Here is an 18138-nt window from a genome sequence, read left to right on the forward strand (position 1 = left end):
AATACTTAACATATGGCTAACATATGGTATGACTTGTCAGAAATGCGAACATTACAGCTATTAAAAATATTACCAAAAGCAGAAAGCATCACTCTTAAAGACATTTCTTTTTGAACAGACTATGTTATCTAGGCTGCGCATAGAAAAATATCTATTCAAGTACAAAGAGATTAGAATACATAAAGTATATAATTTGATTTGTTCACTTTGCTCTTGCAGGGTCTCTTATCCAGTCTTGTGAATCTGACTAGTCTAACTCTGGCAAGAAACTGTTTTCAATCTTACCCTGTGGGTGGCCCTTCACAGTTCTCTACTATCTACGCTCTCAATATGGAACATAACCGCATTAACAAAATTCCTTTTGGAATTTTTTCTAGAGCAAAAGTATTAAGTAAGCTGAACATGAAGGTGAGGCTTTGTTTCAGGAATATGAATTTTCTACTGTAAAGTAAAATATCGTATGAAAGTGCAGCCAAAGAAAATTGTGGCAGATACTATGGATACCTGATATTGTAGGATAACTTTACTAGGATTGTTTGTAAAACTAGTATCAACAGTATAAAGGCTTTCTTACATAGTGATAAATGATGTTGAAATTAGGAAGTTGCAAACATAGAGAAGTATTTTCCATAAAAGTACAAAGCTTAGACTGCCCTTTTGGAAAATGTCTGTTGGTTAAAACTAAAACAAATAAATTAAACATTAAAGTGATATTTAGATTATTTCTTAGTTAAATCTAGCTAAACATTGTTGTAGCACATATTTAATTTAAATTGTTAATGGTTTAAAATAGAAAAGCTAACATAGACAACTTGCAGTTATATGAGTGATAAGACTACAGTTATACTAAACTGGTTCTTTTCTCAGAATCATTAGGACATTCAATTAACATTGATACTACTCAGGCCTTCTCTTTTGAAGATGTAGAATGCGTCCTGTCCTTGACTAAATTGCATTGTGAATGTTTCTTTAAAAAACAACCCCAAGCCCTTGTAATGATTATTTCTTTGTGAGAAAATAGTGACATTTATGTTCTTTATCTGTTTTAACTGAATATCATTTACAATTTATTATCCTTAATTTAAAAAAACAAACAAACCCAAAACTTTATTTATTATGTTATGTTAAATTGCAGGACAATCAGCTGACATCACTTCCCCTGGATTTCGGGACATGGACCAGTATGGTAGAACTCAATTTAGCTACAAATCAGCTCAACAAAATTCCTGAGGATGTATCTGGACTTGTTTCTCTTGAGGTGGTAAAAAGTAGATTATAGAAGATCAGCTAAACAAATTCTAAGAAACATGACCAATCTTGATGTATTTATTGATAATTGATCATTAAACTAGCAAATATACTCTGAAGCAATCTAATTTTGGAAAGATTATTTAAACAAACTTTATACCAGTTTTGTCTCACATCAGAGTAATTATGCTGTGCACATTATAACTTAGTTTTATATGAGGACAGAAAAGATATAGCTATTATATTATCTTAAACTGCAAGTTTTTATTTTCCTATATGGTGAATATATAGTGATATACAGGTGGTCCTCAATTTATGATTGTAATTGAATCCAGAATTATGTTTGTAAATCATGGTGGTCATTAAGCTTAATTTTATGACATTTTTTGTTGTGGTTATTCAATGATCACAGTGTTCATTAAGCAAATTCATTGTACCCACTCAATGGTTTGTTGTTGTTGTTGTTTTTGTTTTTTTTTTTGCTGGAAACTGAAAGTAAGTGTCAGTTTGCTGCAAAAAAAAATTGTGGTAATGTGACCATGGTCTAAAATGTGATCACATGACCACAGGGATAGGGTGAGCTGGCAAAACATCAAAACCATATTTTAAATAACTCTGGGAGGTCCATATAATGTCAGATGGTCACTGGGTAATTGGATGTAAGTCGAGAACTACCCATATATTCAATTGGGTGTTTTCATGGTAAAACTATAAAATGCATGTGTTGTATGACTTCCTATATGAATTCTAACAGAAAGAATTCAAGCTTGAGTGTGTGACTATGGGAAGTAGTTGATGGAGGGAATCGTTTTATCTAATCTCTCCTTATTTTCCATTCAACTCATAAAAGATATAGCATTCCTTGTAATTGGCATCTGTAAACACTTGCCTTCCCTTCTCATGTCTTTGCCCTGCCCCTTTTTTTTCTATTTTTTCTGTAGGATAAAAGAATATATTAAAAAAATTCTTTACTATTTGCACAAAATAATTTAAATATTTTTGTAATTAAATTATTAATGAAAAACCATTCTTATAAAATTAAACATCTATTGACAGGAATGTGAAAATCTAGACTTTTCCATATATCTTTTATATCTTTCCTTTTATAGGAAACTTTTATAGTTTCCATAAAAATGTTTTCTTCATTCTTGCCCAATAAAGAATATTTATTTATTTCACAAGTCATATTTTCTGGAGCCAATATGGCATTAAAGTTTAATAGTGAACAGTCTCTAGCTCTCTTTATTTTTAAAAAATATGTAGCTAATTCTGCCATTACTTAATGTATAGCTGCCAGTTCATTCAATGTTCTGTTAATTTTATTTTAGGTTCTTGTTTTGTCAAATAATCTCCTAAGAAACCTCCCACATGGCATTGGAAATTTGAGGAAACTGAGAGAATTGGATCTAGAGGAAAATAAGCTGGAATTGTTGCCAAATGAAATAGCATACCTTAGGGATCTACAGGTAAAATAATTACATGGTATAGTATGTTTTGTCCAATTCAAAGTGTATATAAATACCTTAAGGGATGTGGTGGGTCAGTGGCTAAAACGCTGAGCTTGATCAAAATGTCGGTAGTTCAGCAGTTCGAATCCCTAGTGCCATGTAATGGGGTGGGCTCCCATTACTTGTCCCAGCTTCTGCCAATCTAGCAGTTTAAAAGCACGTAAAAATGCAAGTAGAAAAATAGAGACCACCTTTGGTGTGAAGGTAATAGCGTTCCATGCGCCTTTGGTATTTAGTCATGCTAGCCATATGACCATGGAGACGTCTTTGGGCAGCGCTGGCTCTGGTTTTGAAACAGAGATGAGCACTGCCCCCTAGAGCTGGGAACGACTACCTTTTATTAATGTCTTCCTGCCTTTTTTATTGATTGATTGATTGATTGATTGTCAATTTTTTTTAGCCTGGTGTCTTCGGCCACTATACCATACTGGATTTCATGTCATTTTTTTTAAAACTGTCATGTATAAATTAGTTGCCATTTGGATGCTGAGCACTCTGTTGTGTTATGTGGGAATGCCTACTGACACATAAGGAAGAGAAATTAAGAAAGATGCTCAATTGCTCCCTAGCTATAGAATTTACTGTATACATGTAAAAAATAATTTTAAAATTTGAATTGCATAAAATGTAATCCTAGCCTTTTCAGCTTTAAGAAAGAAGGTAAAGCCCTTCTCTTCAATCAGAACTTTTAGCAGGTTTTCTAATTTTTGTTACTTTCATGTTTAGTGCTTTTGTAAACTTAGCTGCTTTGAGTGCCCTAGAGTTGAAAAAGTGAAAATTTATACTGAGTAATAAATAAAGTAATAAATAAAAAATGAGAAAGATTACTTTACAGAACATTTGACAGTTCTGGTTCGTATGTCATATTCAATAATATTTTGGAGTAATGCAGTCCCAAATCTAGCCATTATTTGTTGACAGTTGGAGAAAAAGGCTTTTGTTCTAATGATAAAAAGATACCTGCTTTTGTTAATTCTTTAGTGGAAAATATTAATTTTATGATTACATTATATATTCCTTAAACAGAGACTGATCCTAACAAATAATCAATTGAGCACTCTTCCTAGAGGAATTGGTCACCTTATCAATCTGACACATCTTGGGCTGGGAGAAAACTTTCTTACACAACTTCCTGAGGAAATAGGTAAGATATGATCCATAAATTCATGGGCTGGTATTGATAAGGTATTTCTGATATGGTGTTTCTCAACCTCAACAACTTTAAGCTTTGTGGACTTCAACTGTCAGAATTCCCCAGTCAACACTGGGCAATGGTTAGGGAATCCTGAGTTGAAATCCACAGTTGCTGAGGTTGGGAAATATTGCTGAAATGTACCAATGAGATATTCAAGGTAAGTCAGCATCTGGCAGTATTTGTTATATTTAAGATATTTTCCGCTCATAAGTTCAATCTTGGGAATGTAAGAACCACAAAGGTAGTATTTTAAAATTCTACCATGCCTGCCAAGCTGTTTTTTTCACTTTGCATATGACTAGTTTTGCTACTAACTTGCATAATTTGTTGTAGTCTTCAGGAAAACCCCCCATCAATATTGCCCAACCTCTTATCCTCATTATGTATTATCAATTAACAGAGTCCTTGAAAAAAATTTGAGCTTCCCACACAGAATGGGAAATAATCATGATATTTAAGATCTATTTAATATCAGTTCTGACATTTAGCACAGCATAATATATTCAAGTTTCTCAAACACACACATGATTTTGATTCATTACAATGTTTTGAAAATGTAAGTTAGAATTTGCAAGTCTGTTTGAAAATTTTTGTCATTTGTGTTAATGTGGTCTCTTAAAATAAGGTTTTGGAGTTGGGATGTCAGTAAGGAAAGATACTTTACTAGCTGAAAGCAGGCTTAGGTTGTTGAAGAAAGGTAATAAGGGTTTTTATCCAGTAGTATGCTGGTAAATGTTTAAAAACCAACTTTGCCAGGTTCATTGGTATTGTTGCGCTGTGCCACTAACTGTGAAACAACTGATCGGCACACTAGATGTTATAGCTCACGTCTGCTGTCAAGTTTTGCAAATTCCCCAAAATTTAACAATCTGCTCTCATGAGCCAGTATAAGCCAGCTCTAGCACGCCATTGGCTTTATCCCTTCTAAATTCATATTAATTTTTATTTTCATGCCAGCACTAAAAACTGCTGTTACTGCAAACTTAGAAATGTGCTTTGAATTCAGTGAACCTGTTTAGATGCAAAGGATGATATGTTTGCTATTCTAGGTAACGGACAGAAGAACAAGTTAGCCAGTAGTAATTTCTAAATCACTTATTGTTATTTTATGACTAATATATTTGGTTTCAAAAATGCTCATTATTTTGCAGGTACACTGGAAAATCTGGAAGAACTGTATCTAAATGACAACCCACATCTAAACAGCCTTCCTTTTGAACTGGCTCTTTGCAGCAAACTATCTATAATGAGCATTGAGAACTGTCCGCTCAGTACCCTTCCAGCTCAGATTGTTGCAGGTGGACCTTCCTTTATCATCCAGTTTCTCAAAATGCAAGGACCATATCGAGCCATGGTCTGACTGATATCTTCCCCGATGATGTACAAAATATAAATGGCTTTTGTGGTGTCATTATGTATATAGTATCTAGGCTACATGATGCCCAGTGTGGATAAAAGATGGATTGTCCCATACACTCTACTAAATGCAAACTGCACTGTTAGTATTGTGTATGTGTGTATATATAATATAATATATAGATTGTATATTATATTATAAAACATAAATAATATAAAACAGGCAAATTTCAGACCACACGTATGTATTCCTGCTCATAAAGGAAACATAGCCATTTAGATTTTTTTTCCCATTATAAATGCTTGTTAAAGTTTTCTTTAGTGAATTTGATGGTTATCTGGATAATTTGGGGTACCAGTTCACTGAAAACAATGTCAATTAACTGCTGATCAATTTAAGGGAAAATATTTTTAAACCAAGCCTTTTCCTGTTGGATAAAAAGCAATTTAGTCACACAAATTATTTTGTCATTCCTTGTAGATCACATTTTGTGACAAAAAAAAATTGGAATTATTTGTATTTTCCTTTATTCTGGAAAGTCCTTTAACTTATTTTAAGTTTTAAACAAATGGTCTTGTATGTTTACAGTCAGGGTATGTCACTGGATTGGGGGTGGGGTGGGATTTACTCTGTTTTATTGAATCTAGAAGTTGTATTATTCTGCTGAGGGCTTTTTATTGACTGATTCGTATTATTGCAAAAATATAAGCAACTAGTTAGTGAAAAAAAATAAGTCCAACAGAAGCTTGAGTTCCTTTGAATTCATCAGTTATAAGCATATCATACTGAAGAAGCAATTATTTTATAGTTGCCTCATTTAGCATAAGCAACATTTTTCACTTAAAGAAGTGACAAATTTGTAGAAAAGTATCATGTTCTGTTAAGATTTAGTATTGCGTCAATGATGGACCTGAAATGCAACAGATAATTGTAAGGGTTTTTCCTGGTCTTTGTGCAATTAATGAATGTGTCTTTTTTGAAACCCTGCAGTATACGTAAAATTTATGGTCGGTTGACAATGTTAACTCTGGTTTTATATCTTGCCTTGCCTTGTACATCCTCCCATTATTATGGAGTGTCTGCGTCAAAGCACAATATCTTCATGCTGTGCTGTTTTGCTGCTGAACTAAATGCACTTTTCCCTGTAAAGATGGGACACTTGCTTCAAAATAATCAGTTCAGTACCATGATTTATTCTTTTAACCTCATCCTATCAATCTCAGTATTAAAGACTGGTCTGTTTGGAAAAAAAAAGACATTTTTTCATTTGTATTTAGAATGTGATTGCTCAATAGAAAAACATTAAGTGATTGAATAGAAAACATGCGGTTTATTGTCTTTTTCAGGGCTGTACAAAGGGCTAATGATGCTGCAGTGATTTTTGCTCCTGCACTTGATTGCTACTGCCATTTCGAATTGGATGCTCACATAGCAATTACATTTGAGATAAATTTGTTTCAGTGTCAATTGATTATGATGGGTTTGCTTAAGGGATACTAGAATTAAAAAGAGGGTGTTCTTTAAATTATATATCATAGATGTCAAGATAATTTTTTCATCTATGGAAAAAAAATTGTATTTTTAATTTTGATATTAATGTCTATTTGATAGGCACAATCCTGTTGAAATCAACACAATTCACTGAAGGTTTCATTCATAAACACTAATAAGCTCTGAGTAAATATTTCTCAAGATTGTTTTGTAAGAGCCATTGATTTTAGTGGTTGTGGATGTTTCTTCAGACTGAGTCAGCATAACTTACTGCCTTCATCTGTGACATGAATTTTAGCATTCATTAATTTTATCTCTGGCAAGGAAGTATTCCTTTAAGAAAGGCAGGTACAGATATAAATCCTTAAAGGGCTATTTTAGATGTCAGTGGATTTGCAAAATATTATTGGGTTGGAACCAGACTGAACACACATCTAATTGGACAGATAGAAGCAGGCTTAAAAGGATCTCATCAAGGGAATTGCTGAATTTGACCAGCCTTTGGAATTGTTTGCTTAAGAAAAAAAAGATAATTGATAACAGTGTCTTTCGTAAGAGTGTCCCTCTTTGTCTCTCAGATATTGGGAAACTCCGTGGAGAAACTCAGACCATAGGTCAACAGGAAACTAATGTGGAGAAAGGAATCCAATCTCATCAGTTCTATTAACCAGTATAGCAGAATTCATACCATCGATTTTCCACCACTTACTTTAAAGTAAATATATGAATATCTAATTAACCTAGATACTTGTTGATAATGATGTATAGTTGCAGCTGACTACAAGCAATCTGTCTGAATACTGAAGTGTTAAAATACAAAGATGCTTATAGTGGTGGTTAAAAGATTAAAATCTACTTTTTGCTGAAGCTGTAAACTTGTTCCATTTTATTTAGTATGTGTATATTTAATACGTTGTCCACACGCACTTTTATTTTAGGTGGAAATAATATTCTTCCAATGAATTGTTTCTTTTACTTCTTAAAGTCAGAGTTTAGCCATGTGTTAAAATTGTTCTAGGAAAGATTGAAAATATTTCAGTAAATTTCTACAGAGTTAAAAGTAGGATAGTACACTCATAGTAGGCAGGATTCACCTACCACTTAGTGGAATTGTGGCAGATTAAATGTATAGTTTAATCTGTAAATATATTGATGTAATTGTTCGTGTTGAAATGATTACTATTTTTCTTTAAAAAATCACTTGCATGTTAGAAATTCTTTTTACTTATTCACTGATTTTTTTTAAAAAAAGAGACTGAAAACAGCTTAAAAAAGCAGTGAAACCTGCTTCAGCATAGTATGATTTATTAATATAAATCATATATTAGATTATATTGTGAAATATATTCTGATGGTTGGAACAGAAATCATAATACTCCCAATTCCTGCTTAGAAACTTGAATTTATGATTCCTGAAAAGTAGGTTCTTGTATTGGTGCCATCAAATTTGAACGGAAGTTCTATTATTATTTGATTTTTTACTGAAACATTTAAGGCTGTATCTGTAGAGAATTTTACTTTCCCGTTTACTATACAGGTACTCCTCAATTTACAACCACAATAGGGACTTGAAAATGTATTGTTAAGCAGTGCGGTTGTTAATTGAAGCATCACACGACTGCACCCAATTTTCTGATCTTTTTGCTGCAGTTGTTAAGCAAATTACCTGTATTCATTAAGCAAGACATGATATGGCCATAACTTAGAAGCTCCATCCAGCTATCCCATTGATTTTGGTTGTCATAAACCAGATAGAAGGCTCACAAATGGTGATCACATGATTGCAGGATGCTGTGATTGTGGTAAATGTGTGACAATTGCTAAGCACCTGAATCATGATCATATAACTCAGAGATTCTGCAAATGGTCATAAGTGTGACAACTAGTCATCAATCCCTTTTTCCCTTGTAACTCTGAACAGTCATTAAATGAATAGTCATTAAGCAGGGACTACCTGTAGATTTTGTAATAATACTCATCCACCTTTTGGTAAAACATTAGGATGTATCCAACCAAGCCTCTGATAGTTTCTGATAGCAGACAATACATATCTTCCAATAATGAAGATTTGTTCAACTTGTTTAATAAGCTTTGTATATAATAATAAGCTTTATATCTGGATTTAATTTTTGGTTTAGTAAATCCATCTCAATTAAGAAACAGTAACTGTCTTTTTCCACAAAATACAGTTCGAAATTGAACTTGAGTTTAAAGCTCACACGTCCTATGGCTTGCCTTTGTTTTTGTGGTTTACCCATTTTTCCAGTTATTGGAAAGAAGTCGGCAAAAAGAAACCAACTGGACTCATAAAATAGAGACTGTCTTTTGTCTCTGCTCAACAACCCCTAATCCAAATAAATTATGGCTTAATATTTATGAATTCTGCCATACATTTATTCAGAATGTCTAAGTAAATTTCTTAATATATCTGGAAAAATCCAAACTGTTTCAACAGTTGCTATCAAATTTTAATATTGCAGAAGGAGGTTATTAAATATATGGGAAATGATCATATCAAAAATATTTAAATATATTAAATCTAAGTTTTGTTTTGGCTTCAATTTTGGAGTAATGTCTTCCACATGTTGTTCAAAGGTCAAGTACAGCTCTTAGATTAAAAAAAGGTTCCACACCTTTCCATACCTATGGAACAAAAAGAAGTCTCCCCTAATTGCATGTAATTGCATAGTTGTCAATATCATATACAGTACTTTGTTGGGTGAGTCTTAAGTTGGGGTGCTATAGTAGCTAATAGGATTTTAATAGCAAATAGAACAGAAAGTCAATTTCAGGCTATTGCAGTAGCCTATTACAATTATAAACATGGTTATTTTCTTCATGATACTTTGAGAAATATAAAATTCAGTCCTACTACCTAGGAATAAATTGGAACATAGAAATATTAATTGGAACTATTTGTCTTTTCAAAATGAGTTTATATGTCTTTGTTGTAGATCATACTTAGAATTTTAATAGAAACTAATAGGCTACATTCAGGAACAAGTTAAAGAAAAAGAATTAAACAGTGTCATTGTCTTAAAAGGTTTTCCTAAACTTCCTTGATCGCTATTTAAACATCTGGTTAATAATTTGAAGTTCTTAAAATTTATCTTTGCAAATCTGATACTGTATGATTATGAATGAATTTTTGTTGGAAAAACAGGATTTTCTCCAATGCTGTGGCCAATCTCCACCGGAACTCCCATTGCTCTTCTGGAGTGCATCTCAATCTCAGGGCATTTTGACTATGAGGTGAGATCTTCAAGGTAATGAATCACTCTCCCCTAATTCTGGAGGACAGCCATCAGCAGAAAAACTGGGTTTGGAAGAGAATTTTGCACCCTAAAATAGTTTGCCAGACATTTCTAAGAAGAGAGAACTACTTGCAATCAAGACAAGCAAAATTTAAAATGGAATGTTTCACTTGGGCAATTTTTGAAACTGAATCTTGGAATGGTTTTATATTCTTCACATATCGGGGGACAGGGGACATGGGACTTTTTTCTGATTATTCAAAATTCTGAATGCAAAAGAAATTTATAAAGCCAATATTGCACTAACTTTGTATCTTTAATCAGCATGTCAGAACTTGCTTTTAATTAGGTATACACTTGGCAGTAATTTGCACAATATACCAACATTAAAAGGCACATGTAGAACAATTGACAATGATAATATCTGCAAGAAAAATCTGATGGCTTTTTTTATTCAGTAAAGATCTGAAAATTCTGTTTATTATTTCAGTGTTGCAGTCTTAAGCAGAATAATACATAATTCTGCCTGATTCTATGAGTCCACAATAATTTGTGAATTGATAATAAAAGCGTGTTAAAACAGCCGACACAAATGTACTTTCTGAATTATTGTAATGTTGATTGTTACGTCTATAAAATATTGACTTGCTTTTCTTTATAATTCATTCTGTATCAATGTATTCATTATAAATAGTATGTTTGTAAAGAAGCCACTGCTGAGTCTTTTGGACATTTTCTACCTAACAAGTCTAATTTTGTCTAAAAACTGCAACATTGCAGTTGATACTTTGCAGTTTAGAATCATTTTTTCAGAATTCTTTGTAACCTGCAAATCTTTTCTTCTTGTCTGAAATAAGCACGAGAGATAAAAAGCTGAACTTTTATAAAGGAACTCTTGGTTTAAAACCTTTACTTCCTGTTTTCTCTCCCTCTCCCCTCCACACAAAATATGCTGGTGGATTGAAAGCATGGAAAGATGGTTTCAATCTTGCATGGATTGCAATATTTGATAGATGGAATAATATTTTTGATATCTGGTACATACTGCATTTTATATTTCATATGCTGCAAATATGGGGCATCTTTTCCTGGAGGTAACCAAACATAAAAAAAACATACAAACTCCCCCCTCTCCCCCAATGCATTGTAGATTATATGCATTCCAAGCTACTTGAGTGAACTACATATTAAATTTTGGAGGTTTTATTTTGTAATAGAAAATAATTGATATGATCTTTAAAGTGCTTAACCTTACTTCAAGGTTAAATAAGAACATGATACAAGATAGTACAATTTATTTGAACAAAATTTTCGGTATTATAGAATATATAAATAAGCCCTTCACTGCTTTTCTTGCAACACTTTCTGAGAATTCAGAAGTTTATTTGCTTTTTAGATAGTATTTTCATTTACTTCTCATTTACTTCATTTACTAGTCTCAAATGCAGACTAGTTTTAACTTTTATAGCTGCTGAAATAAACCAACAATACCTGGTGTTAATTATGATATTTTTATCTCTACACTATTCCAACTTGATGGCAACTTGATTCTTTAACTTTTTCTACTGCTACTGTTATATAATAAAGATAACGCAGGAGTACTGTGGCGATTTATTAAACGGTGGTGAATGAAGTCTGGCAAGAAGAGTGCTAAATGCAAAGGAATTATGATTAGAAAATATATAATGATAATTTGGGATAAAAATGAGAAATCAGCTTATTTTTTCATGATTAAATTAGTTATAAATTATATTACTTTGGCCAGCATGCTGCTTTTAATGTGATAATTGAAGAAGTTAAGAAAAACCTAAGTTTAGCTTCTTGTTTCCAAGAATTTTTATAAAGGGTTGAAGCTTTTAGCACTGTAGTTCAACAGTTCCTTTCTTTTATTCTGTTCCAGTTTATATTTAGATAAATACCTTAATATGAACTATTCTGCATGATGCTGCAAATTTGATTTGGAGTGAAATAATTAATGCTAATGTTCCAAACTCTGGAGTTTTGTTTGTGAATGATAGCGGTACATGATATTCTGGCTAGTATTATAGACCTTGAATAATTTGTGGCAAAGTTTAATATCTACATTCCTTCAAAGTCTAGCTGTTAGATACGAATAAGGTAGGAACAAGGAACTTATTGTTCCTACCATGGGAGATTGATTTGCAAGTTTTAGCCCCACTGAGAGTTGTTTCAGACCTGAACAAAAAATCCTAATTATCTCTTTCGTTTCTAAGTTTCAAATACACAACATTTGAAAAGAAGCCTGCACATAAGTGTTTTTATCAGCATTGGTAGGGAATAAATATAATTTGGTGATGGTTCCCTTGAATATCATGCAGATCATTCTCCTTCCATATACATTTTTATGGCGTTCTTTGGGATCTCAATCTGCAAGTAGCTACCTGTACGTGCAAATTTCTTCGCTGTTTGAATATGTTTAGAAATCGTGCTGAAGCATACATTCATTTATGAACTTTGATTTAATTTAATAGCTACTCTGCTGAACCTGGTGCCATTAGGAGAAAGTAATTGGTATTTATTTTTGGGCATAATATGTTAGCTGAATATGAGAAATGCTACCTTAACTCTCAGCTATGAACTTTCAAAAAACAGCTATGACTATGATTTTGGTCGATGCTGAATATATTATCTTTCTTAGAAAGCAATAGTGAACGTAACACATATGAACTTATGGTATGGAAAAATATCAAAAAATTCTGCCATGTGAAACATGAGGGACTGCCTCTCTCTGCTTACATAAGCCCACCCCATCTGATCTGGCAGAGGAAGTATGCTGTGGGTACTTTCAGCTAAGGATCTACATTTAATTGGTCCCAGAAGATGTGCCTTCTTTGTTATGGTGCCTGCCTTGTGGAATATTTTCCGTCCCCAAAAGTTAGATTTGAAACCCCCCATTCCTTTTGATATTCTGAAGGCCCTTTAAACCTGGTGATGTGACCAGCTGTGGGGCTGCCATAGAACTGGAGATCTATCTAGATGACTCCATTGTTGAGGGGACCGTTTTATGTCTTTCTATGGGTTGTAATTTCCATATTTCAGGATATTTATTATTATGGTCTTTCAATTTATATTTATTGTTTTTATATTCTTGATTTTTATTTATTCTGTGCTGTCCAGTGACCTAGGGTGAGATGAGTGGCTATATAAATTTGATTAATAAATAAAGCAATATATCATGGGTAATTAATATTCATGTCCTATCTATCCACCCACCGACTTTGTATTTTATCATTTAAATGTCACATGTTGGAAACTAAAAGGACAAATAGTCTTTAAAAATCTGAAGTTTTCTTAATCTCTCTCGCTCTCTTTCACCATGTCACCTATATAATGATGGGGAATGAATATGCAGCAAACAAGAGATGAGGGGGAAAAAAACAGATTCAGTTTTAAGATGCACCCTGACTGCAAAGGAACATGTTATTTCAATAGAAATTTCAATAGAAAAAATAGGACAGTACAGACTCAGAAGTACCTGTTTCTATTTGTAACTATATTTCTTCCCTTTCATCTATCTTTTATCTCTTTACCTCCATCCAAACAAATCCAGTTTTTCACAGTGGCCAATAGACTACCTGAAAATATTCTGAGAAACAATTTAATCATTTGTTTCCTCATCTGTTTTCTACTTCTATGCTGTCATAGCAAAATAAAGCTCTTTGCCACTGATTGCTCTCCACCAAGACAAGACAATGCATTAAGACAACGGGAAACTAAAGGATATTTTCCTTTTCTGCTATACGGGTAGTCCTCGATTTACAACAGTTTGCTTAGTGACCATTTGAAGTTACAGTGGCACTGCAAAGTGACATCATTTTTCACACTTACGACCATTGCAGCAGCCCCATGGTCATGTGATTTACATTTGGATGCTTGACAACTGACTCACATTTATAATGGTTGCAGTGTCCCAGGGTCATGTAACCCCCTTTTGCAACAAGCAAAGTCAATGGGGAAACCAGATTCACTTAATGATCATTTTACTCATTGATCACTACAGTGATTCACTTAACAAATATGGCAAAAAGTCGTAAAATGGGGCAAAACACACTTAACAAATTTTTCACTTGGCACATAAATGTAGTTGTAAGTCGAGAATTAGCTGTATAAGATACAGAACAAAATAAAATAATAAACACAGACCAGTACATAGGTGTTTTGTTGTATTGTATCTCTAGTCAATCTAGTCCAAGGAAGCCCTTGGACTGCCCAAGGAAGCCCAGTAATTTCCCAGTAGATGGCTTTCAGACACAGCTACACTGCCATCAAAGCTAAAAATGGTGCACACCCCTCTCTAGCTGCATTCATGATCACATACTTAAAGTTTAATGTATGATATATGACTACAATGACTCAACCAACCCACACAAGTCCCTCCCCACCAGTTCACCTCCCAATATATTATTTATTTATTTGAATTTTTATACCGCCCTTCTCCCGGAGGACTCAGGGCAGTGTACAGCCAGAATAAGAACACACAAATATAAAACTTAAAAGCAATTTAAAATATATATTAAACAATATGGCCCATAACTAATTAAAAACCCCATTCTTAAAAAATGATGATTCAAAGTTGAAGAAATGGAATCATGCCAGCCCGGCTTATTGGAACAGAAGAGTCTTGAGGGCACGGCGGAAGGTGCGTAGGTCCAGGATCCTCTGAATCTCCGGGGGCAATTCATTCCAGAGGGCAGGTGCCCCCACAGAGAAGGCTCTCCCCCTGGGGGTCACCAGTCGACATTGCCTGACCGATGGCAGATAAATACAATGACATTATTTGTATTTCCAGTTTGGCTGTCATCTCTGTCCACAATTTCTTTGTTTTTCTGGTATTTCTACATCAGCTGGAATTTGTTTCACCTTTTTATCCCATCAGTCTACTAAACAGTCCATGACCTGTTTGACCACTATTTCAGAGATATTTCCTTGCCTAAACAGACTTTTGTTGTAAGTCTACCAATTTTGAATGAATTAGATGGAGAGCCCTGCAAATGTGCCATTGGTGCACATCTTTGTAAATATTTTTTGATAGAATTAGATTTTGCTTCTGAGTTAATGATGGAAGAAAAGTGCTATTTCAGAATCCAGTTGTCTTTTTATGTTAGGAAATATCTTTGTATTGATTTGTGTCTTTGTGGAGCAATAAACCTTTTAAGGGACTAATAGCTTCAGCCAAACCTCAAGCAGTGACTCAGCCGCTAATGCTCATTATGAGAGAAAATGGTGTGGTAAAGCTAAAATTATTCTTTCCTGCATAAGTGTGAACGCTTTCTATATTCAGTCTCCAGAATGGGGAATGTATGGGGAATATATAGGGAGGGTCATTCATATTTTCCCCCTAATTAGCAGTGATTGGTATTGCTCACATAGGAAGACCTAATGCAAATGTTACATTCACTTGGACTAAACCAAGAGTGAACATTATGCATTACCTCATCACTTAGAAATGAAAAGACTATTATATTTGTATTATAATATAATATAAATAATATAGTATTTTAATAATAACAGAATAACAGAACAGAACAGAATAACAGAATGTTATTGGAAGGGACTTTGGAGGTCTTCTAGTCCAACCCCCTGCTCAGGCAGGAAACCCTACACCAATGTTGGCGAACCTTTTCGGCACCGAGTGCTGAGAAATGGGAGCGCATGCATGTGAGTGGGGGAGCACCGGACACCGGAAGAGCAGCTTCCTGGTGCACACATGCGAGCGCCGGAAACTGGAAGAGCAGTTCCCTGGCACACATGCATGTGCCGAGAGGCTGAGCTTCCGGTTTCTGGCATGTGCATGCATGCTGATCACCTGTCTTCCAGTTTCTGGTGTGCATGCGCGCGCAAAGACCAGCTGGCCGGCGCGCATGTGCGTGGCGGAACCTGGAAGAGCAAATGGGCAATGGCTGGCATACCCGGAGAGATGGCTCTGCGTGCCACTTCCAGCACACGTGCCATAGGTTCGCCATCACAGCCCTATACCATTTCAGACAAATGGTTGTCCAATCTCTTCTTAAAAACTTCCAGTGTTGGAACATTAACAGCTTCTAGAGGCAAGTTGTTCCACTAATTAATTGTTCTAATTGTCAGGAAATTTCTCCTTAGTTCTAGGTTGCTTCTCTCCTTGATTAGTTTCCATCCATTGTTTTTTTTGTCCTGCCTTCAGCGGCTTTGGAGAATAGTGTTTCTAGGCTCTTTATTTTTGGAAGAAGGGGAAAGCAAACATGTTTTCTGTTTGTCAACTTGTTGTGTGAAAAGTAATGCTTAGTGTCATGGTACCGACTTAGGTACTAGCATGATATGCAGACCTAGGGGGAGGGTAATCTATGCATACCCTTTTTGATTAAAATGTTAGGGTTCCAAGTAACATCCCCAACCAATGAATGTCAAGCCTCCAAGTAACATGTCCCAAAAAATAAAGTCCAAGGCATCCATCTTCCTTTTCAAATCCATTTATTAGGAACACATTAAATTGGCACAGACTTGGTGTAATTCCGGCTTTGAACCGGATCCGGAATTACACCCAATAAAAGCATAAATTAGAAACTTGTCCCGAGTCACAACCTCCAATCAATTATCAGTCCAACAGCCTGGTGACTCCAAACTCCACCTTCAGCCAGCTGCAGGAGTCTTCTCTCTTCCCATGGGAAAGGCATGCCACGTAGACATAACATTCCCCCTTTATCTTTACACCCCCATCTCAATAGTTAGAAAGTGGCGAGCGTGAAATATTTATAAAATTCAGTTACTACAAACCTAAAAGCTAATAGAAAAAAGTACAAAGGCTACAAGAAAATATGGCTACACATGTGTCATCTTCAGGGTCGACAATGAAGACTCCAAGGCCAGCAGTTCCTCAAAGTTCCATTTTATTAGAGACGTCATATTGGCACATTTGGGAAAACTCAAATCTGAAAGCTCCCGGGTTTTCACCACCCAAAGGAAAGTCCAAGTCCCTTACCCTGCACCTACATGTCCATCATGTGGTCCAATCAATCCATTGTCCCAATTGGAGATGCCTCCCGGTCATGCCACTCCAGGTGCAGGTTGAATGCCCTTGACTTTCAGAAAAGAATGTTGTTATGGCTCAATACTTCTACAAACTCCATGCAAACCTCCCTCCCAGTTTCCCATGGACTAAGTGTGGCAGCCCTGAAGATCCGAAAGAAAAGATGGCCTCTAGGCCTGACAGGCTGCCCTCCATCAACTGATGACCGTGTCCTGAAATGAGAGGAACATAGGTGGTTAATTCAGTCAGCTCCTAGCCATCTATCCCCCCCTCCAGGAGGACCCTTTAGCTTATCAGGGAATTTGTCATGGAATTGCTTTACTAATCTATCTGCCTTTACATCCCAGCTCTTAACCCAAGTAGCCTCAGACAAAGGGTATCCTTTCCAATGAACTAAATATTGCAACTGACCCGTTTAATCTAAGGTCTAAAATTCTCTTAACCTTGTAATGGGTCTCCCCTTGCATCACTATAGGCTTGGGGGCTGGTTGGGTCTGTGGTCTCAATCTTAAACTGACTGCTGGCTTCAGCAGGCTGCAGTGAAAGACTGGGTGCACTTTCCCTAATATGCGTGGGAAGTTAAGCTGAACTGTCACTGGGTTAATTATTTTCACTATTGGGAAAGGCCCTCAGAATTTAGCTCCCAGCTTCTTGCTAGGTAATCTCAATTTATTGTATTTGATAGGTAAACTCGATCTCCCACACGGAAGGGAGCTTGTCAGCTTGTTTTTTGTATGCTTCTGCCAGTGCTTTCTTAGTGTCCACCCAGCCCTTCTTTAACGACTCCATCCATTCAGTTACAGTCATGGAGGAGGGTGGTTCTCAGCAGCTCGGACATGGGAATAAAGTCCATGCTGCTGGTGACCTGAAAGGGGGTCAATCCGGTGCTGCACGGCATTGTTGTAAGCCAGTTCTGCGAAGGGCAGTAGATCCGCCCAGTTCTCGTTAGTAATCCACATAACATCTTATGTATTGTTCCACCATTGCGTTCGTCCATTCCACGGCTCCATTCATGCTCGGATGAAAAGCTCAACTAGGTCCCTGAGTTGATCTGACAGATT

At 35.2% G+C, this 18138-nt stretch overlaps 1 protein-coding gene across 5 annotated transcripts in view; it reads left to right on the top strand.

The window, feature by feature from the left end:
- The window catches only part of SHOC2 (SHOC2 leucine rich repeat scaffold protein), a 77119-nt gene extending 66405 nt beyond the window's left edge, over window positions 1-10714 (top strand). For 3 of the 5 annotated variants that reach the window (XM_070945031.1, XM_070945033.1, XM_070945032.1), the window contains exons 5-10: window positions 220-408; window positions 1136-1258; window positions 2577-2714; window positions 3783-3900; window positions 5103-5249; window positions 9963-10714. In XM_070945031.1, the coding sequence (XP_070801132.1) occupies window positions 220-408; window positions 1136-1258; window positions 2577-2714; window positions 3783-3900; window positions 5103-5249; window positions 9963-10069 (822 nt within the window). In that variant the 3' untranslated portion in view covers window positions 10070-10714. Of the gene's footprint in view, window positions 1-219; window positions 409-1135; window positions 1259-2576; window positions 2715-3782; window positions 3901-5102; window positions 7515-9962 lie in introns of those variants that run through there. The other 2 variants (XM_070945034.1, XM_070945035.1) reach the window with 2 other exon arrangements.
- The last annotated feature ends 7424 nt before the right edge of the window (window positions 10715-18138 follow it).

This window comes from Pituophis catenifer, unplaced genomic scaffold (assembly GCF_029215685.1).
Source record: "Pituophis catenifer annectens isolate HBS135680 unplaced genomic scaffold, rPitCat1.0.hap2 SCAF_6, whole genome shotgun sequence".
In the NCBI taxonomy this organism is placed as follows: domain Eukaryota; kingdom Metazoa; phylum Chordata; class Lepidosauria; order Squamata; family Colubridae; genus Pituophis; species Pituophis catenifer.